Source organism: Phyllobates terribilis, unplaced genomic scaffold (genome assembly GCF_046119375.1).
Source record: "Phyllobates terribilis strain yellow unplaced genomic scaffold, ASM4611937v1 Scaffold_7__3_contigs__length_470593459, whole genome shotgun sequence".
NCBI classification, from domain to species: domain Eukaryota; kingdom Metazoa; phylum Chordata; class Amphibia; order Anura; family Dendrobatidae; genus Phyllobates; species Phyllobates terribilis.
Window position 1 is genome coordinate 185,142,713 of NW_027362767.1, and position 23,402 is coordinate 185,166,114.

The following is a 23,402-nucleotide window of genomic DNA, read 5'->3' on the forward strand; positions in this document are numbered from 1 at the left end:
CAGACGAGAGAGACACAACTTCAATCCAGCCGAGGCAGGGAAACACTGTCAAAGTCCTGGGAGAATTTTCTCAGCCCCTCCCATAGCACAGGCCCTGAGGTGCGGGGTACTCTCACAAGGAGTGCAAAGTTTGGGAAGATGCTGAGGGAGTACCTTGCTGACCATACCAACGTCCTCCGTGATTCCACTGTGCCTTATAATTATTGGGTATCCAAGCTGGATATGTGGAATGATCTGGCTCTCTATGCCTTGGAGGTCCTGGCCTGCCCTGCCGCTAGCGTTTTATCAGAGCAGGTTTTTAGTACCACTGGTGGAATTTTAACTGATAAGCGCATCCGCCTGTCAACTGAAAATGCTGACAGGCTGACTCTTATAAAAATGAACAAGGGCTGGATTGGGCCAGACTTCTCAACACCACCGAATGATAGCAGCGTAACATAAACTCAAATCCAGTGTCTTTTTTTGGGAGGTGTATTCCCATGCACCTTCTCACACCCACACATGGGTATACGCTTCCTGATTTGGGCTATTTGCTCTTGTCCTACTCCTTATCCTCATCTTCATCCTCCACCACCATATCACCAGGGTGACCGTGGTCCATGATGCAACACCCTCATAATTTTTTCAAAGGGTGTTTATGGTTTATGGTGCCCATAAAAAATTTTTTTATACAGTATGTTCATGTATACCCCCCAGGGGTAAATGTTTGTCAGTCCATACACTTAGTTCATGGGCATTACAAGTATAGGAGACCCGCTCCTTTCTAATGGGAACATTTTTTATGAGGTCCTCATCCACGTCTCTTCCAAGGGGCATTGGAGTACCTCCAAATTGTTGGCAACCCTTGCATTCACTGCATAGCAAACACAATGGGAGGCCTACTTCCTAATAATGGGAACATTGTTTTCAGGAGGCCCTCCTCTAAGTCTCTTCAAAGGGGTATTGGGGTGTGTCCAAATTTTCAAAGTGGTATTGGGGTGCGTCCAAATTTTGGGCAGCCCTGCCACTCACTGCATACACAATAACAGTATAGAAGACCCACTCTTTAGTAATGGGAACAATAAAACATAGCTGGCTGATGGCTCTCTAAGAATAGCGAGGGCCGACTGCTGGCCCTTTAAGAATAGTAAAGGCCGCCTGATGGCCCTATAAAAATAGGGCTTTATAAAGCAGTGCGGCTGCCACACTGAGAGCCCCGCTAACCAGAAGGAAGTTAACTTCATTACTTCTGCCAGTCTCTGGCTGTCAGTCATAGAGGCACGGCTTCTGCCACCTCTCAGTACATAGTGTGTGGCAGCTGTAACCACTGACTGACAGCCGACTCTACAGTGCATCAGTGCTGAGCCGGCTGTCAGTCAGTGCCAGGGTGCAGTTACAGCTGCCGATCACTGTGTACTGAAGCCGTGGAGGCTGTGCCTCTATGACTGAAAGCCGGAGGCTGCCAGGAGGAAAAAAGTTAATTGCCACCTAGTAGCCGGGCTTTCAGTGCTGCTGCCGCGCGGCTTTAGAACTCTATTAACCTGCTGATTATACCCATATCTGCAGGTTAATAGTGTTTGGGGACATGACAGGTTCCCTTTAACCTTACCACTCTATGACGTGCTATTATGTCATAGGCAAGTGGGCTTTCCCATTCACTGTATGTAATCTTTTTTTTTTTTTTTTAAAAAAGAGTTTGGCAAGAACTCGAAATGTGTAAAAAAGGTACTATTAAATACTACCACAGCGTGGAACGACTACTACTCCAGCAGCAGTGCGGTCAGCCAGAAATGTCCATCTCCTTTTACTCCTCAATACATTTGAAGATGAAAATTTCCTTCTATCCGCAGGCGTGACTGCAGCAGGTGTATACACTATGGACATACAATGGGGTTGTGACACGCACAACTTGGTCAGGTGAGCCCCCCTCACCTCCCCCTAACTACTCTATACTGTATCAGACAAAACCTAAGACACAAACAAAATGAATATATACGCTGCTGTAAGTAAATGAGTAAACGCAATAATGCATAGAAATAACATTGGGTACTTAGTAAACACCGTTTTTGATAAATCCCACCAGCGTCAACGTATCAAGCATCCTGTGTCAACAAGGAAATAATAAGTATTATTTGTGGAGGGCTTGTGGGCACACGTTATGATAACTTTTCACTTAAATATGTGCTAAAACCCAAACAAATAAAAATATACAGGACATTAGTAAAAGCTCTACAATGAACCCAGTACAACATGTCGAAATAATATAAAAAAAATCATAGCCTAATATTATACCCGAGCTGAGTATAAAGTGAAGAACTGGTAAACTACCATAGTGAAAATAATAGCATTAGGGCACGTTCACACAGCTTTTTTGCACTACTTTCTTGCACAAAAAATGCAGACTTGGAAGGAAAAATTCTGCATACATCAAGCAAGTTTTTGATGCATTTTTCATGCTGATTTTGACTTTTATGTCATCAATTGAATCGGTAAAAAAGCTTTGAAAAATTTAATAAGCTGCAGCTTTAAAAAAAAATCATTTATCTTACTGCTTACTGCACTGAAAAAAACACAGCAAAAACGCAACTTGTGAACAAGCCCTTAATGTCCATCTTTGGCGGTTTCTAATTTTCTTTAAAACAATATTTGAAATAAACAATTAAAAAACAGTATAGGGAAGGGCGAACAGCAGGAAGGAGAGGCACCGTAAGATGATCTACCCTATTTCAGTTTAGGACAATGATTTTCTGTAATAATCTACATCTAAATAAGGAATATTGAGGAAAATGCACGTCTACATGAGAAGGATTGGTTGAGTTTTGGACAATGGTAGAGTTTATAAAAGGTTTCTTCTATTTGGTGAACGGGGAACAGGGAAGGAAAGGTAGACGGTAAAGTCTTTTTTTTTTCTCATTTGGTTGGATCACTCACGGTAGAAAATGTATTCATTGTAAGATGTCCACATCTTGTCGTCTGCTTGATCATGAGCAGAGGTGCATGCTCCAGTTGAGTTACAGGCCACCATATGAAACCCAGCATCCGCCAGTCTGTCAAATACTTGTTCCAAAAAGTCACATTTCAGGTAATACCTTGAGGTATATCTTTCAAGAGGTAGATCTGGATCTCTACTTTCATTGAGTGTCTCACCAAAAACTTCTTTAGCCAGAGAGGTCTTACCACAAACCATAATTCTTGCCACTCTTCTGAATTTGGAATCTGTTTCACCCAATGTATAAGATCCACAATAGCCAATGGTGATAAAACCGGACCGCTGCAGATCTGGAAGTGTGGACTGATTCCCTGCAATTGCTGCCAGTTCATGCACAAATGCCAGATTCCTGGCCACTTCAATATCAGATGACTGCTCTTCAGAACCATTCTGAAATGTTTTATTGCTAATAGAGTTCTGATTATTGATAAGGATTTTTACTAACTCTGGAAGTTTAAAGTATTCGGCTTCTCTCTGAAGTCGCATTTTTTCAGGAAAATGATCAGGAAGAACCAATTGTTGGTCTCTTAAATAGTCTAACACATATCGGAACAGGAATCCATCGCGATCTAAGAAGAAGCGACCTTTGCTGTCTCTGGCTAAAGCCTGGACCGTCTTCTGTGAGAACATCTCCCATAGGCGTGATCCAGGAATGGTGACTAAGGTAAGGTGATGTGTTATGTAGACTTGTCCGCCAACATTTAATTCTATTATGTCTGGAAATTTGGTATTTTCATCTGATGGTTTTATACAACTTGTATTTTCTGGAAAAGCCATGTATCTTTCATGCAATCTATGTTGGGAAAGATTGTCAGAAAAAGAAAAGTGTTATTGATTTGTACAGCAGGCATTTGTCAACGCATCCAACTAAACAAGTAACATAAAATCATAATAAATTCAAATTCTTGGCATGTAGTGGATACAATACTGTCTAGATCATGTACTCACTAGTGATGAGCGAGCAATAAAATGCACGAGTACTCATTGCTCGGGTCGAGCAAATTGGAATGCTCGAGTGCTCGGTCCGAGTAATGAGCCCAATGTAAGTCTATGGGAAACTCAAGCATTTTTCCGGCGGCCCCCCCGGCGGTCTGCAGAGGGCCTAAAAATTGCCCAAATTGATGGGAACAGTGCTCAAAATGACATGGGAACAGAATGGGGAAGACCCCTGCAAGCATCTCTGACTCCCAGATCACTACTGTCAGCAATGGTGTCAGAGGTATTACACCACTTTTATGGACTCACAATAAAACATACAAAAACTAAACCAAAATTAATTTTCCTGGGAAAAATGTTAAGAAACATCCTTTCCAGATTAATGACTTTGTATATAAAGCAAAATAAATAACCAAAAACTAAAATGCTCCTCCACACCTTGGGCTATGTTCACATGTAGTGTTTTTGATGCGTTTTTGCATTGCTTTCAACGTTGAAAAATGCATTCACCAGGAAATATCATTTTAACATTTTACTAACTCATCAGACATATCCTGCTTCATTTATGAAGGAGGGACTCTGAATGTCACAAACACTATTTTTATAGGGCCATCAGACGGCCCTAACTATTCTTAAAGAGCCAGCAGTCGTCTATGCATTGTTGTTCCCATTATTAAAGAGTGGGTCTCCTATACTGTTATTGCGTATGCAGTGACTGCAAGGGCTTCCAAAAATTTGGATGCTCCCCAATACCCCATTTGAAGAGACATAGAGGAGGGTCTTAGTAAAAAATGTTCCCATTATAAAGGAGTGGTTCTCCTATAGTGGTAATGCCCATGCAGTGACTCCAAGGGCTGCCAAAATTGGGAAAAACCTCAATACCAATTTAAAGACACATAGAGCTGGGACAGAGTAAAGACATGTTCCCATTAGAAAGGAGTGGGTCTCCCATACTGTTTGCTTAAGCAGTGAATGCAAGGACTGCCAAAAATTTGGAGGAACTCCAATGCCCCTTGCAAGAGACGTAGAGGTTGGAGGGCCTCCAGAAAACAATGTTCCCATTTTTAGGAAGTGGGTCTCCCATACTGTTTGCCTATGCAGTGAATGCAACGGCTGCCAAAAATATGGAGGAACTTCAATGCCCCTTGCAAGAGACGTAGTTATGTTGATATGGTAGATATGGTTGGCAAGATACTTCCTCAGCATTTTCAGAAACTTTTCCCCCCGCCTCAGGACCTGTGCGATGGGAGGGTCTGAGAAAACGGTCTCAGAACTTTGACAGTGTTCCCTTGCCTCTGCGGGAATGGATTTGTGTCTCTCTCGTTTGTACTCCTTGATTGTCCAATGAACTGTGACCTCTGCCGCCAGCATTTTTAGATGGGAGTTTTTTTAATAATACTGCAACAAGGGCATTCTGGTACTGCCCCATTATATTAGGCCTGTCCGGCAAGGGAATAAGAGCCAGAAAGTTCTCCTTGTAGCATGGGTCTAGAAGTTTCACCAACCAGTAATGACTGTCACCCAAAATTTGGACAACGCGAGGGTCATGGGAAAGGCAACATAACATAAACTCAGCCATGTTTGCCCGACTGCAAAGAGGCAAGACTTCTGTGTCCTCACCAAGAGGACGACTGACCATGCTCTCCTCCTCATCCGCCTCTTCCTTCTCCTTCCTGTCCTCAGGCCATCCACGCAGAACAGACGATATGACAGTTGTGCAGGTAGTACCGTCTATAGTGCAGGAAACTAGCTCCTGATCTTCCTTCTCATCATTGTCACCCAATCCACGTTGGGATGAGGTGAGGCTGGGCTGTATAGCATCACCCTGTATGGCTCCTTGCTCCATCTCATCATGCTCCGCCTGCAATGCATCCTCTTTAATTGTGAGCAAAGAGAGTTTGAGAAGACAGAGAAGCAGGATGGTGATGCTAATTATGGCGTCATCGCCGCTCACCATCTTGGTGTACTCCTCAAAGTTTTGGAGGATGGTACAGATGTCTGACATCCATATCCACACCTGAGGTCTTATGTGTGGAGTCTGACCTGAATACCGACAACCATGTTGATGCTGGTAGGCAACAACTGCCCTCTTCTGCTCACAAATTCTTCCCAACATCTGCAGTGTAGAGTTCCAACACATAGGGACAGCGCACACCAGTTGGTGAGCTGGAAGCTGCAATTGCTGCTGAAGCACAGCAAGGGTGGCGGAAGCTGTAGCTGACTTTCTAAAATGGGCACACACGCGGCGTACTTTGACAAGCAGATGTGACAGATCTGGATAGGTTTTGAGAAACCGCTGAACCACGAGGTTAAGCACATGGGCCAGGCATGTGAGCTCGCCTTGCTTCAGAGTCGCCACCAGGTTCCGGCCATTGTCACACACAACCATGCCTGGCTGTAGGTTCAGCGGTGTCAGCCACAGATCTGCCTGCTCTTTCAGAGCTGTCCACAACTCTTCAGCGGTGTCTGGTTTGCCACCTAAGAAAATTAGCTTCAGCCACAGTCAGTCAGAGACTCCCCGGCACCTGCACAATAGAGCCCTGTGGCGCAGTGCACAGACAAACGGGGCCGGGAGGGAACAAAGTGCGCTCTATGTGAGCTCTATGTGAGTGGCGTTTTGCGCATGTCCAGGAAGTGAGGGAGACCAGTGCTTGTCACAGGGCCCTGTGACGTGCAAGGGAGGGGGGGAATATGATAAATAAGCACATAGGCGGGGATTAATAAACAGATAGGCTGGGATTTCTTGGTGTCCAGGGGACACCAAGCCTGTGCAAAACAGAGTTGATAAAAACTGATTTCTCTGGAATCAGACCTCTACTATGGGCCATACAGGTATGTATAGATTCACTTTTCTATAACAAGTATGCCCATAGTAGAGGTCTGATATCTCCCAGGCAGTTGCGTACCGCCAATGGCGGCAGGCCACGCGACTGCTATGGGGCCCGTGACGCGAGGGGGCCCCATAGCAGTCCAGGGGAGGACATACCGCCGCCGGTGCAGCTGCTCCCTGCACGCGGCGGGCATGGAGCGATCCCTGCAGCTCTGCTGCTGACAGGAGGAAAATGGCAGGGGAGCTGGAGGGATCCGTTCTCTGCTTCCTCCTTGACACAGATGCGCGCAGCTTGATGATATTGTGGCGCCCCGAGGGTTCGGTTGCGACAGGGGTATTGCACCTCAACCAGAGGTGTGATATTCCACTCCCAGGTAAGGATGGAGTGTGGACCAGGGCTCAGTTAGCTGCACATACATACACACACTCACCCCATTTCCGGGGGACAGCTCAACGGTGCTCCCATATAAATGCAGGCACAACTGACCATGTCCCTGGCTGGAGTGGGGAGGGGGGAGAGAACCCAGTGATGTAGGAGCAGTAGGGGACGGTTTCTGGAGCATAGGAAGGAGCTCATTGGGTGCAGGTCACCTGAGCTCAGACACAGAGAAGTGGATAAAAGGTGGGCACCATCTTAGATCAGTGGTTAGTTGGGAGAGAGTCCAGTCAGTGAGAGCTGACAGGGAGCTGCGGCTCAGCCTGAGCTCAGCTCCATGAGGCAGGCCTAGAGAAAAGGCCGGGGCCAGAGAGGAGAAGAGAAGAAGGAGAAGGAAGGAAAGGAGAAGAGACAGAGGAGTAGAAAGGCTCCAGAAACAAGAAGGCAGAAGGGACCCTAAGAGAGCGCAGAACGGACAGTAACCGTTGCAAACCCTTGTTATATCGGGTGAAGGGTCAGGCCGTGGAAGGGTACCGGATTCCCAAGTTGGTGGAGGTAAATCATCCCTCAGCCAAGAACCGGAGGTCATGATCATTTATTGGTGCGACCCCTGGCTACACCCGCTAGGCAGGCACCACATAGGGTCAGGGAAACTGTCGCCAAGTTTTACCAGAGAAGGCCCGAGGCAGCTGGACAGAAGCGTGGTCACTGCTGGGGCACAAGAGGCCAGAGAAAGGATAGAAGGGGGTCCTGTGCCATACTCCTGAACTGCCTGGGGGTTGACCGAGCCCCTCACCTGGTGGACGCAGCACGGCTTGGGCAGTCATTGCTGACAGAAGTGACTTGGAAAACAACTGTGAGTAAAAGGCCTGAACTGCACCATTAGACTCTGTGTGATTTATGCTGCGCCTGCACCATCACCCCCAGCATCCTCCTACATTGCCCTGAGGCTACACTCTTCCCGTGGGGAGTTATTATATCCCTGTGCTGCACACCAACACCAGCCTCAGTGGTCTGCATTGCAGCGGCGGTCATCCCTAACCGCAATCCACGGGTGGCGTAGTCGGACATTCCAAAACACTGATAAATAGACTGCCGTCATTAGGTCTGACCACCCTGAGCCACGGGATCGGGTTGCCACTACTACCCCCAGCATCGTACAGAAGCCCGGTTCCGGGTACCCCACGGCCCAGGGGGCAAGTCAACATCATTATACAGCGCTCGCCTGGGTCAGGAAAAAAGTTGCCAGCAACTAGGAGGATGCTGCAGGAGAGCGTGCCGAGATTTAAGTTTTTTTTTTTTTACTTAAAATGCTGGAGAGAGGAACAGGAGAATGAGAGGAGGTGGGGGAGAGCAATGATGGGGCTGGGGAGAGCAATGATGGGGATGTGGGGCTGGGGAGAGCAATGTTGGGGCTGATGGAGCTGGGGAGAGCAATGATGGGGATGGTGGGGCTGGGGAGAGCAATGATGGGGTGGCAATGGGGAGAGTAATTATGGGGATGGTGGGTCTGGGGAGAGCAATGATGGGGCTGATGGAGCTGGAGAGAGCAATGATGGGGATGGTGGGGCTGGGGAGAGCAATGATGGGGCTGATGGAGCTGGAGAGAGCAATGATGGGGATGGTGGGGCTGGGGAAAGCAATGATGGGGCTGGGAGAGCAATGATGGGGATGGTGGGGCTGGGGAGAGCAATGATGGGGATGGTGTGGCTGGCGAGAGCAATGATGGGGCTGATGGGGCTGGGGAAAGCAATGATGGGGATGGTGGGATGGGGGAGAGCAATGATGGGGCTGATGGGGCTGGGGAGAGCAATGATGGGGATGGTAGGGCTGGGGAGAGCAATTATGGGGCTGGGGAAAGCAATGATGGGGATGGTGGGACTGGGGAGAGCAATGATGGGGATGGTGGCAATGGAGAGAGCAATTATGGGGAAGGTGAGGCTGGGGAGAGCAATAATGGGGCTGATGGAGCTGGGGAGAGCAATGATGGGGATGGTGGGGCTGGGGAAAGCAATGATGGGGATGGTGGGACTGGGGAGAGCAATGATGGGGCTGATGGGGCTGGTGAAAACAATGATGGGGATGGTGGGACTGGAGAGAGCAATGATGGGGATGGTGGCAATGGGGAGAGCAATGATGGGGCTGGAGAGAGCAATGATGGGGGTGCTAGGAGAGAGCAATGATAGGGGTGCTGGGAGAGAGCAATAATGGGGGTTTCACTTTGCTTATACTGCAAAGCCTTGTATATTTTCCGTGTGCACATAGCCTTACAGTTAATTGGGGAGAGTCACAGAGACTGAATAATTTATATTATTGGGCGGCAGAGATTATAGTTAATGGGAAGCACAGTGCTGCTGATCACTTTGTATTTTGATTACTAAGTGGCTAATAGTATATTAATGGTGGGGTACATATCTGTATTCAAGGGCGCATTGTGGGGGAGACACAAGTATATATGCAATATATGTGCCCTTGTTATTTTTAGGGCTGTACTGATAATCGTGACAAGATGAGTCGGGGCTGGGAGATGTTGACATGAAGGTCTGACCAGATGGAGAAGAAGCAGCAGAAACCGACTCTGATCAGATGAGACGTCAGCGGTAAGTGCCTGGATGTAAATATTATTCTGTATCTGCACTGTGTGACTTGGAGTGATAATGTTATCTGTAAAATCCCTTAGGCTGTACTCTCACATGTGTGTGAAATGTCCGTGTGCTGCCAGATCTTTTTATCGGATGGTCCACGGACTCGTAGAGTTTTATAGATACATAACATCCATGAAAATCACGGATCTGAGAATGAGATCTGTGAGGGTCAGAGAATGTCCTGTTCTGATCCGATTTTGAGGATAAACATAGGACATGCTCAATGCATCTGTAAAAGTGGGCAGCACACCGACACTGCACACAGATGCAGGAATGTAGCCATATTATGTATAGCACACTCAGTATATAGTGTACTCACTTAATATGTATAGCGCCATCCTTAGTTATATAGTTTCACCTTTTTTTTATGTATAACACCCTCCCTTATTACGTATCATCCGCTCTAGGTCTAAGGGGTCACAGTTGGGGGATCATACTGTGTTGGGGTCACCATACTTTGCCCTGGGAGTTGAGGTGGGGTACAGAAGGGACATTATACTGCGCATGTGGAGGAATTCACCATGGGGGTATCATACTGTGTTTTGGGGACACTTTTGTTGGCATGACACCTTATGGGGCAATGAAAGAGGGATCTAGGACTACAGCAGGGGGATAATTACTATGTAACGGATGGAAAGTTGTGAGATCTGCCCTTGTGTGACCACGACAATTATTTACTTTTTTTTTTTAGGGGAGGGGGCCATTAGAACTTCTGCTATGGGGCCCCGTGATTCCTATGTACGCCAGTGCTCTCAGGGGGTGACAGATTCCTTTTAAATGGTGAAAAGAAGAGGCGTGGAGGACCGCATAGTATTATGGTCTTGCTACAGGGAAAATTAATCTCAGATGCAATTGCAATAAAATTACATTTCATCCAAAGTTAGAAAGGTGAGTTACAGAAAAAATTCTTGCACTTAAAATGATGAATTGTGGTGAACTTGAACATGTGGGATTAAAATTCCCAGGTAATTGGATAACTGTACGCATGTTTCTTTAGCACTCATGATAGAACAGACGATGCAATGGTGGTAAAGGATGAAGTGTATGGAGAGCAGTAGTTGAAGATGATTAGGCTGAGGACAATAAAGAGCCACTACTTGCAAGTGCAGACTGATTTCTAGAAAGATGACCACAAGAAGAAGGAAAGCTTGAGCCATGCGCATCTTGCTGCTCAGCCCCCACTTGAGCAGGTGATGCAATTTCATTTGCTGATAGAGTAATATAGTACCTAGTCGATCTAGGCGAGGATGTACCCAGCTTATTTGCAAATAGCACACCTTGCACACTGGAGTAGAGAGGTCCTCCAACATCATGAAAAAGAATTCCCAAACACAAGATGCTCGCACATAGACCTCGCCACCACCACAGCTTTCAGGAACTGTCTCCTACAGGCAGATTTTGCCTCAAATGATCTGTTAGCCACACATCCTCCTCTGATGACATCACCTCTAGTGATGAGCGAACGTGCTCACCACTACTCGGTACTCACCCGAGCATCACGGTACTCGACAAGCTTGGAGAGTATTTCCGGGTTGCTCGGGCAGGAACTTGGGTCCCTGTCCTACATGTTTGGCGGTCTTTAGAGAGCCAATGAACATGCAGGGATTGCCTGCCACTCACTGTAATGCCGTAGCCATGTTGGTTGTGGCATTACAGTGATTGGCTGGCCGCACAGCGTCATCAGGTGTATATAAGACCTGGTGCCACTATGCTTGTCACAGTCTACCCCGGAATCAGGCAGAGTGGGGAGAGGTGCTGCTGTGTCAGGGAGAGATTAGCTTGTTTCTAGTTAGTATAGGTATTCCACAACATATATACTGTATATATCCATCTAAACTAACAGTCCTTCTGAGGACTAATCCAGGTGCGTATATTCAGTAGTGATAGCAGGAGTTAGGCAGGCAGGCAGTGTATGTGGCAGACTGCAGTGAATACAGTGCAAGAGGGTCCATTGCACGTTCTGTCTGCTGCTGTTCTTACAGATATTTGTAGACATAGCCCCAGATACCAGGGGCCTGGGAATTTTTTTTATCTTAATCCTGGTTATTTGCTTAAAAACCAAGGCAGGCAGGGTATGTGACAGACTGCAGTGCATGATAGAGCACAAGAGGGTCCATTGCATGTTCAACCTCTGACCGATCCTGCTGAGACAAATATTTGTAGACGTAGCCCCAGGTATCAGGGCAAATTTTTTTATCTTAATCGTGGTTATTTGCTTAAAAAACAATCAAGGGTACACCATTTTTCTACTCCATTTGCTTGTTAGCACTGCAGAATGCAGCCAGATCTTTTCCATATTACAGCTATAAAAATCCAGAAATTTGTAGTGAACGTGGAGAACAAATTGTCCTCCATTTCCATTTTGTTGCAATGTGTCAGTGAAGCTATTCACACGAGGTTGCTGTGAAGAATAGTATTAGTAAATTACAGGCCTGCTTTTTAAAAACGTGGTTCTCCGTCAGACGTATCACATATAACTGCGTTCCAAAATCAGCCATTTATAGTGAACGTGGAAAATATAGTCCTCCATTTATAGATTGTAGCAGTGTGTCTGTGTACACCATTTTACAGCTCCATTTACTTGTTCACAGAATATAGCCAGATTTTGTTAGTTTTATTCATATTACGGTATCAGACGCACGTGATCCATATGACTGCCGTAATAATACAGAAATTTTGTGGAGCGTGCCAAATATTCACTCCATTTAAAGTCAGCCACCTTTGTTTTGTTGAACCAATTGACACTTGGTCACTGACAAATACCATACTATTAAGCGACTGCCTCAAACTGTGGCCATCTGACGTTATCCCATATGACTGCCCTAATAATCCAGCAATTTTTGTGAGCGTGTCAAATATTACACTCCATTTAAAGTGTTGGAGTTGTGGGTTCAAAACTATTCACAGTTGGCTCCTGACAAATAGCATATCTGTGAACAATGTTGTACTACGCCACTTTTACAGACTGACAAAAAAAACATACAAAAAACAAGCTAAAATGGAAAAAATGTTAAGAAACATTCTTTCCAGGGTAATGACTTGTATATAAGGCCAAAGAAATAAAAAAAATAAAGTTATGGACTGTGGAATACATTTATGCGACCAGAATGAACACTCATCTGTAGCTGGTGATGATACCACCTAGCGGCACCTGTCCCTATTGTAAATGCATCTAACAGCGTTATAGATAGGGAATAGAATAGATTTTAAATTTTTTGGGGCAGTACCAGAAGCACGCAGTATAAGACAATAATACCTGGCTGTATCGGTGTAATACACTATCCATACTGCGATACCTTACCCGTTAAATAATTTCAGATAAGACAGTTAATATTCTAGAATATAGAATCTATTTGAATTGTGCTTCCCATTATTAAGGAGTGTGTCTCCTATACTGTTATTGCATATGCAGCAATTTCAAGAGTTGCCAAAAATTAGGACAAACTCCAATACACATTTGAAGAGACGGAAAAAATAAATAAGTAGATAAAAACACAGTAGGATTTTTCTTTAGTATAAAAACCAGACTCGCCAGTGTACCTCAATGTAATCACATTGTTCAGCTCCTGGACCCTCTCCTCCTCCTCTTGTTCAGCCTCCATCTCTGAAATGACCACATCAGTCACAAGCTGGAAGCACTGCAGCACTGCCTTGGCCAAGCGGCAACAGGTTATGCTGAAGATAATATGCTTAATGCTTAGGTGACTAACCGCACATCGCTGCAGAGTTGTTGAAAGCTGTAACACAGCAGCCTGATCTGTGGCTCTCACCGCTGAACATACAGCCAGGCATTGTCCTGTGTGACAATGGGCGGAACCTGGTGGCTGATAAATGACAACCAGAATAGATACGGTTTCCCTCTATGCCAGTCCTTTCACAGAGTTAAAGAATATGGCTGTGGTGAAATACAACTCTCACCGAGATGCAGTGTCAGACTGAAAAACTTTGGGCCCACCAGAGGATTTGATTCTGAGGGTTCACCTTTCTTCCCCGCTCAAGAGCCCCATAGCAGCTGCAAAGTTTGCGCTATCAGGAACTCTCCTGATGGAGAAGCTAGGTCCCACCCGAGGATTCTCTGGTGGATTTCCCCCTCAGTAAAAAAGCAGCCAAAGAGTGTCTAGGAACCTTCACATAGACTTTTCTTAGCCAGGGCTGCTTCTTGATAGGGTTGGACGGGCCTACAACCTGCAGTAACCCTCGCTCCATCATACCGCTGCACGACCAGCTGTACCCTCACCTACTGTATCCTCCCCCATCCCTTATAGACTGTTTATGCGCCCTCACGGGCAGGGTCGTCTCTGCTCTTGTACCAGACAGTGACCTCTTTTCACATGTAAAGCGAAATGGAACAAATAGCACTATAATAATAAATAATAATAATTATACTACTTGTACTCTGGGTCAATTGATGGCACTTTCCTGGTGACTGCCACTAAATTGATGTGTTTTGGCAGCTTTTGGTCTGTTTCAAGGCGTTATGTATGCGTTTGGTTTTGGCACCCATTGAATCCAATGGTGTTCGGCAATGTTCGATGAATATTTGACAATTACATTGGCGAATATTGCACAAACGGTGATTGTAATCCGAAACGAATATTGAAATATTCGCTCGTCTCTAATCAGAAACATCCTTAAAAAAATTATGTGGGTGTTGCATCGCTGTCACACTGGTGATATGGTGGTGGAGGATGAGGAGAAGGAGGAGGGCAACAAAAAATAGAACAATTCTTGAAGAGTATACCCATGTCTGGGTGTGAAGCTGTGAATGGGAATAGACCCCCAAAAAATAACCACTGGATTTAAGTTTATGTTTGATGCTATCATTTGGTGGTGTTGAGAGAAGTCTGAGCCAATCCAGCCCTTGTTTACTTTTATAAGAGTTAACCTGTCAGCATTTTCAGTTTACAGGAGGACGCGCCTATCAGTTTTATCAGTTATAATGTCCCCGGCGGCACTAAAAACCATCTCTGACAAAACGCTAGCGGCCAGGACCTCCAAGGTGTAGGAAGACAGTTCATGCCATGTGTCCAGCTTGGATACCCAACAGTTGTAAGGCACAGAGACAGAGAGGAATCATGGAGGATGCTGGTATGGTCGCCAAGGTAGTCCTTCAGCATTTTCCAAATTTTTTCCCTCCTTGTCAGAGTACCCCGTGTATCAGGGCCTGGGTGCTGGGAGGTTCTGTGAAAACTGTCACAGGCCTTTGAAAGTGTTCTTCTGCTTCTGCCACATCTGGTTTGTATCTCCTTTTCTTGTACTCCTTGGTTGTCCAATGAACTGTCTGACTGTGACCACTGCCACCAGCGTTGTCAGATGGAATTTTTTTTTGTTATAATTCTTCAACAAGAGCCTGAACTTAATATCTCCAAAAATGAACTCCTTCGGTTTCCTCCCTCTACTAACCTAACTATACCTGACTTTGCAATTTCCTTTAGGTAGTGCCACCATAACTCCCAGTCGGCACGCCTGCTGTCTTGGAGTCATATTTGATGCACAAGTTTCCTTTATTTAACATGGAAAATCACTCACTCGCTCATGTGACCTGCACTTTAAAAACATCTCCACAATTCGACCTTTTCTCACCTTTGATACTGCAAAAACTCTTACTGTCGCTCTAATTCACTACTGCAACTCTCTTCTAATCAGTCTCCCTCTAAACAAACTGTCTCCTCTCCAATCCCTTCTGAATGGAGCAGCCAGGGTTGTATTTCTATCAAGCCACTTCACTGACATCTCTACCCTGTGCCAGTCATTGCACTGTTTAAGTTAAACAATCAGCTGGCTATTGTGCTTAGACGGGGTTGATAAGGGTGTCCCCGGCAAACTGCCGGTCTGTGAGGAAGATGCAGGCGGACATGTTAGGTTGCCTTGATCCAAAGGTGGTGCTATCGATGTCGGACAGCGCTCAACACCAGCTGGTGTTACCACCTCCAAAGAAAATGATGACCTGCCAATCACGCTGGCTGTTGCGGGTAAAGAGGTGGCAGGTCTGCGCCCCAAAACAGGTGTGACTGCTGTCCCCCCAGTCACAGAGGGTGAAGAGGCCGCGGATGCACAAGATATGGCAGACGGTGGTTGGCCCGGCCGGCTAGGCCGCATTGTAGCACACTGAGCTTCCCACTGCAACTTATGCTTCATGTCCATGTGCCGGTTCATGCATGAAATACTCAAACTATGTATTTTTTGGCCTCTACTTAGCTTTTGCTGACAAATGTTACAGATAACACGAGTTGGGTCATCTTTATCGATCTGAAAAAATGCCCAGGCTATGCAAGGCTTAGCACCCATGCGACCTGAAGAGCCACCACGACTTGTGGTGAGAGGCAGAGTTGTGTTTGAGGATGCAGTTGTTGACGTGCTTCCAGTACTACGTCTCTGTCCAGGAAGGCGCAACCTGACCTCGTCGTCACTAGCAGGGCCGGCTCCAGGTTTTTTTGGGCCCCGGGCGAAAGAGTCTCAGTGGGCCCTTTTAACACATACACGATTCATGATGCACAGATACGGCGGAGAAATATATATATATATATATTTATTTATTACACATGGCCCAGCCTGCCCCCTCATCCTTCACATACGCAGACATATGCGCGCGCACACACGGTACGCAGACATATGCGCGCGCACACACGGTACGCAGACATATGCGCGCGCACACACGGTACGCAGACACACGCACGCACACACGGTACGCAGACACACGCACACACGGTACGCAGACATATGCACGCACACACGGTACGCAGACATATGCGTGCGCACACACGGTACGCAGACATATGCGTGCGCACACACGGTACGCAGACATATGCGTGCGCACACACGGTACGCAGACACACGCACGCACACACGGTATGCAGACATATGCACGCACACACGGTACGCAGACATATGCGTGCGCACACACGGTACGCAGACATATGCGTGCGCACACACGGTACGCAGACATATGCGTGCGCACACACGGTACGAAGACATATGCGTGCGCACACACGGTACGCAGACATATGCGTGCGCACACACGGTACGCAGACATATGCATGCGCACACACGGTACGCAGACATATGCATGCGCACACACGGTACGAAGACATATGCGTGCGCACACACGGTACGAAGACATATGCGTGCGCACACACGGTACGCAGACATATGCGTGCGCACACACGGTACGCAGACATATGCGTGCGCACACACGGTACGCAGACACACGCACGCACACACGGTATGCAGACATATGCACGCACACACGGTACGCAGACATATGCGTGCGCACACACGGTACGCAGACATATGCGTGCGCACACACGGTACGCAGACATATGCGTGCGCACACACGGTACGAAGACATATGCGTGCGCACACACGGTACGCAGACATATGCGTGCGCACACACGGTACGCAGACATATGCATGCGCACACACGGTACGCAGACATATGCATGCGCACACACGGTACGCAGACATATGCGTGCGCACACACGGTACGCAGACATATGTACACATACAGACATACACATAGATAAAACAGACAAATATATATACACAGTCATATACACTGACATTCACATACATGCACTCACACAGACCCATTACTAATATTTTTAATATGGGGATTGGGGAAGCCTCACTCACCTGTCCCCGGTCCAGTGTCCTGTCCAGCAGCTCCTCGGGTATGGGGCAGTGCAGGGCCCCCGGCGTGTCACAGACTTCATGGCCCTGGAACATCAGAGGGGCCCACTTGCAGTCGGGTCCGGGCCCCTCCCGCCCATCTGTGCAGGACCTCCGCTCCGACGGTGTTTGGTTGCCGGCACTTCCCCCAGACATGGCTGCGCGCTGTCCGGCTGTGTCTGCTAGTAATGACGCGGCAGGAGCGACACACAAGCACAATTAAAGGTGCAGTGCCGTCGACCCTGCCGTGTCATTACTAGCAGACACAGCCGGACAGCGCGCGGCCATGTCTGGGGGAAGTGCCGGCAATCAAGCAGCGCCTGCGTCCCTGAACAGGTGCCGAGGAAGCGGCCAGGGCCCCGACAGTGAGTGGGCGGGTGGGTGTGTGGGCCCGGCCCCGACAGTGAGTGGGCGGGTGGGTATGTGGGCCCGGCCCCGACAGTGAGTGGGCGGGTGGGTGTGTGGGCCCGGCTCCGACAGTGAGTGGGCGGGTGGGTGTGTGGGCCTGGGCCCCGACAGTGAGTGGGCGGCTGGGCCCCTCTGATTTTCCAGGGCCCCGGCACTTGCCCGGGTACGCCGGGTGCTGACGCCGGCCCTGGTCACTAGCATCTTCCTCCACCTCCTCTGCTGACCTCATCTCTTGGCTGACTGTGGGTTGACAGTAAGTGGGATCTCCAACCTCATCATCATCACCCTGTGCGTTATCACACCCGTCGTCCTCAGAGCCAACCTGTTCCTGCCCTGACAAAAAACTAAAGTTGTCGCTCCAATCAGGTATTTGAGTCTCATCATCGTCTTCCTCATTGTCTCCACCAACAGGAGTTACAGTTTGGGAATGAGGGTCTACATTATGGTCAGAACCTTCTGCGTCTGGTCCTGGATCCGACTCATAAAGATTCTGGGCATCAGTGCAGATCATTTCCTCGTCTGGATTCACAGAAGCGCTGGAGTCGACCTCTGATTCTCAGGCTATAGTATGAGTAAACAGCTCTGCAGACTCAACCATCTGTTCTACCTCATACTCAGACGGGCAGCTGGAGATTTGGGAGCTGTGAGGAAGCAAGTGCGATTGGGGTGACACCTTTGAGGACTGGAGTATTTGTGATGTTGAAGTTGATGTGGAGGAGAGCCCACTTAAAGGAGCACTTGATATCCGTTGAAGCACCTGCTGTTTTTGTGCCTCATCTGGAATTTGTAGCGATTGGCGTGGCCGTAAGAAAGGGATCTTATCACATTGTCCGCTAAAAGAAGTAGACATTTTAGTTTGGCTGGAAGATGGTCTTTCTTCTGCAGATGTTACTGTTGCTTTAACACCTACCCCACGGACACAACCTTTTTTCCCCTTCCCAACACGCCTATTCCCCTTTCCACCAGCAGCAGGCCTTTTTCCACTCATTTTGGTGGTTAACTAATTCACAACTCTGGAGTTGTTTGCACAAAAAAATAATGGATGGGAACCGAGCAGAGCTGAGTGGCCAAACTGTGGTATTAGGCCAAAACTATTGGCTGGGTTAGATGGAGAAAAAAATTATATTCGATTTGCAACCTGATGGAGGTCAGTAAAGATGGACTAATAGAACAAGTCCCACACACAGCTAGAAGCCCAAATATTTTTTCAGAGGTAGATGCAGATAAAAATAATTTTTAATTTGCAACCTGATGGAGGTCAGTATAGATGGACTAATAGAGAAAGTCCCACACACTGCTAGAAGGCCAAATATTTTTTCAGAGCTAGATGCAGATAAAAATTATTTTTAATTTGCAACCTGATGGAGGTCTGTATAGATGGATTAATAGAACAAGTCCCACACACAGCTAGAAGCTCAATATTTTTTCAGAGGTAGATGCAGAAAAAAAATATATTCAGTTTGCAACCTGATGGAGGTCTGTATAGATGGATTAATAGAACAAGTCCCACACACCGCTAGAAGCCCAATATTTTTTCAGAGGTAGATGCAGAAAAAAATTATATTCAGTATGCAACCTGATGGAGGTCAGTATAGATGGACTAATAGAGAAAGTCCCACACACTGCTAGAAGGCCAAATATTTTTTCAGAGCTAGATGCAGAAAAAAATTATATTCAGTTTGCAACCTGATGGAGGTCAGTATAGATGGACTAATAGAACAAGTCCCACACACAGCTAGAAGCCCAAATATTTTTTCAGAGGTAGATGCAGATAAAAATTATTTTTAATTTGCAACCTGATGGAGGTCAGTATAGATGGACTAATAGAGAAAGTCCCACACACTGCTAGAAGGCCAAATATTTTTTCAGAGCTAGATGCAGATAAAAATTATATTCAGTTTGCAACCTGATGGAGGTCAGTATAGATGGACTAATAGAACAAGTCCCACACACTGCTAGAAGCCCAAATATTTTTTCAGAGCTAGATGCAGAAAAAAAATTATATTCAATTTGCAACCTGATGGAGGTCAGTATAGATGGACTAATAGAATGATGCTATGCCCAAAAGATTTTACTTCACTAGGTGCAGTAAAAAAATTGGTATTCTATACACAGGTGGTATATCTTGCAACACAGATAGGCTACTCCACTGACTAACACACTCTGCAATAGGCCAAAAAGGATTAGCTTTGCTAGATTCAGCCAAATGCTGTGAAAAAAACTTGCACAGCACTGGCACAGACCTGCCTGGCAAAAACTGATAGGAACTGATGTAACCTAGTCCTGAAAAGGACTGCAATTACAATTAGTCTTTACTCCCACAATCTATCTATTTAAGAGCACAGACCTGCCTGATAAAAGTCGTAGGAAATGCTGTAACCTAGTCCTTAAAAGGACTGCAATCACAACTATTCCCTACTCTCAAGCTATCTGTAGATTTGTGTGAAAATTGGCTTGAAATTAACAAGGTATAGCGCACACAGCAACAGCGGTGCCGTCTAACACGCAGCTGCAGCAGTGAGAAAATGGTGGCGACGGGGAAAATGGCTTGGTCTTATAGGGCAAGGACATGTGACATACACTGCCAATGACACATGCCCTTGCTTGTGTGAAAAACAGCAGTTCGCTCCGTGTGTGCGCTGCTGATAGGCTGACAGACTGCACCTCCCCACTGCAAATGCGGGAAAGAGAAAAAAAAATGGAGATCTTCATTATTCCTGCAGAGATCCATCCCCTGCCCCTCCCCCCACCCCGCTGTACACTCAAACTGCGTATTAACATTAATTTTCATCATTACTGAGAAAAAATCCAGTTATGATTTTGATGCACGAACAGTTATCGAACATAACCTCGAACAGCCGAATTTTTCTCAAATCGTTCGTGTTCGCCGAACGGCTCGAACACCGCCCAAAACAGCTCGAATTTGAGATTGGCGAACAGTTCGAGTAGAACAACGCTCATCTCTAGTGGCAACACAACCATGACAGTACCCCCCCTTCTACGAGGGGCCTCCGGACCCTCAGGGACAGGTTTATCCGGATGAGTCGTGTGGAAGGCCCAAATTAACCGGTCTGCGTTAATATCTGACGCAGGAACCCACATCCTCTCCTCAGGACCATACCCCTTCCAATGAACCAGGTATTGAAGGGACCGACGATTAAAGCGTGAATCGATGACCTTCGATACTTGGAACTCCAAGTTACCATTGACCACCACTGGAGGCGGAGGTAAAGGTGACGGTATCACCAGCGCCACATACCTCTTAAGCAACGATCTGTGGAACACGTTGTGAATTTTAAACGTAGGGGGGAGATCAAGACGGAATGCCACCGGATTAATTATAGAACTGATCCTGTACGGCCCGATGAACCTGGGACCCAGTTTCCAGGAAGGAACTTTAAGTTTTATATTCTTAGTAGACAACCATACCAGATCGTTCACACTTAGGTCCGGACCAGACACTCTCCTCCTGTCAGCCATACGTTTGTAACGGTTCCCCATAGTATTCAGATTATTCAGTACCTCTCTCCATACAGAAGCGAGTGATGACGAAAATCGTTGCTCCTCAGGAACCCCCGAAGAGCCCCCTCTACTGAAAGTACAAAACTGGGGGTGAAAACCATATGCCCCAAAAAACGGGGACTTACCAGTGGACTCGCTCCGCCTATTATTAAGAGCAAACTCCGCCAGAGGTAAGAAAGAAGCCCAGTCCTCCTGGTTCTCTGACACAAAACACCGGAGATATGTCTCCAAACTCTGGTTCAGACGTTCCGTCTGACCATTGGTCTGGGGATGAAAAGCCGATGAGAACGACAAATGCATCCCCCGCCGAGTACAAAATGCCTTCCAGAACTTGGACACAAACTGAGACCCCCATCCGACACCACATCGGAGGGTACCCCGTGAAGCCTCACAATCTCCCCAATGAACACCTGCGCAAGAGTTTTAGCATTAGGAAGAGCAGGAAGAGCGATAAAATGTGCCATCTTGCTGAACCTGTCCACTACAACGAGAATGACAGTTTTACCCGAAGACGGCGGGAGGTCCGTAATAAAGTCCATAGACAGATGAGTCCAAGGACGCTCCGGGATCTTCAAAGGTAAGAGGGCCCCAGACGGACCGGTATGTGGGGTCTTAGAGCGCGCACAAACCCCACAGGACGCAACAAAAGTTACCACCTCCTTATGTAAATTAGGCCACCAAAACCGACGCGAGAGGAGATCCACAGTTGCTTTACTCCCTGGGTGTCCTGCTAAAGCTGAGTTATGGTGTGCCTCGATCACCTTTTGTCGTAGCTGATCTGGAACAAACAGTCTCCCTGGAGGTCCAACAGGGGCATCCCCCTGAGCCTCCAATACCTCCTCCTCAAGCTCAGAGCATACTGCCGACACCACCACCCCCTCTTGAAGGATAGGAACCGGGTCATCCATATTCCCGGCCCCAGGGAAACTACGAGATAAGGCATCCGCCTTCACATTTTTTGACCCAGGATGAAACGTAACGACAAAATTAAACCTGGTAAAAAACAACGACCACCTGGCTTGTCTGGGATTCAGACGTTTTGCGGACTCCAGATAAAGCAGGTTCTTGTGATCGGTGATGACGGTGACCGAATGGACTGCCCCCTCCAAAAAATGGCGCCACTCCTCAAAAGCTAACTTAATGGCCAAGAGTTCCCTATTGCCGACATCGTAATTCCTCTCGACGGACGACAATTTTTTAGAGAAAAAGGCGCACGGATGCCACTTACCAGGGGACGAACCTTGTGACAACACTGCTCCCACCCCTACCTCGGAAGCGTCTACCTCTACAATGAATGGCTGTGACGCATCAGGTTGAATGAGTATGGGTGCCGAGGCAAAACATTTTTTCAAGGAGGAGAAAGCTTGACAAGCCTTGTCAAACCACCTAGAAAAATCCGTCCCCTTTTTTGTCATGTCAGTGAGAGGTTTAACCATGGACGAGAAATTACAAATGAACTTCCGGTAATAATTAGCGAACCCCAGGAAACGTTGTAGTGCCTTAAGATTCTCAGGCAGATCCCACTCAAGAACTGCCCGCACTTTCCCAGGGTCCATACGAAAACCAGACGCTGAAACCAGGAAACCTAAAAACTGCAGTTCCTGTACGGCGAACACACACTTTTCCCATTTAGCATACAGTTTATTATCCCGCAAGATCTGTAACACCTGCCTAACGTGCTCCTGATCAGACACCAGATCAGGCGAGTAAATTAAGATATCATCCAGATATATGACAACAAACTGTCCAACCAGGCAGCGAAAAATGTCATTAACAAAGTGTTGGAACACCGCCGGGGCATTAGTCAGACCGAATGGCATGACAAGGTTCTCATAATGCCCCTCCGGAGTGTTAAACGCCGTCTTCCACTCATCCCCCTCCTTCATTCTAATCAGATTGTACGCCCCCCTGAGATCCAACTTAGAGAACCATTTGGCGCCCACGATCTGATTAAAGAGATCGGGAATAAGTGGGAGCGGGTACGGATCTCGGACCGTAATCCGATTAAGTTCACGGAAATCCAGGCAAGGGCGTAGGCCTCCATCCTTC

The 23,402-nt window shown here is 47.0% G+C and overlaps 1 protein-coding gene across 1 annotated transcript in view; it reads right to left on the reverse strand.

Moving 5' to 3' along the window:
- The window catches only part of LOC141154116 (BTB/POZ domain-containing protein KCTD12-like), a 179,037-nt gene that overhangs the window by 107,843 nt on the left and 47,792 nt on the right, over nucleotides 1-23,402 (reverse strand). The window contains exon 2 of the mRNA XM_073639588.1: nucleotides 2,911-3,761. Coding sequence (XP_073495689.1) covers nucleotides 2,911-3,745 — 835 coding nt within the window. The 5' untranslated portion in view covers nucleotides 3,746-3,761. The remainder of the gene's footprint in view (nucleotides 1-2,910; nucleotides 3,762-23,402) is intronic.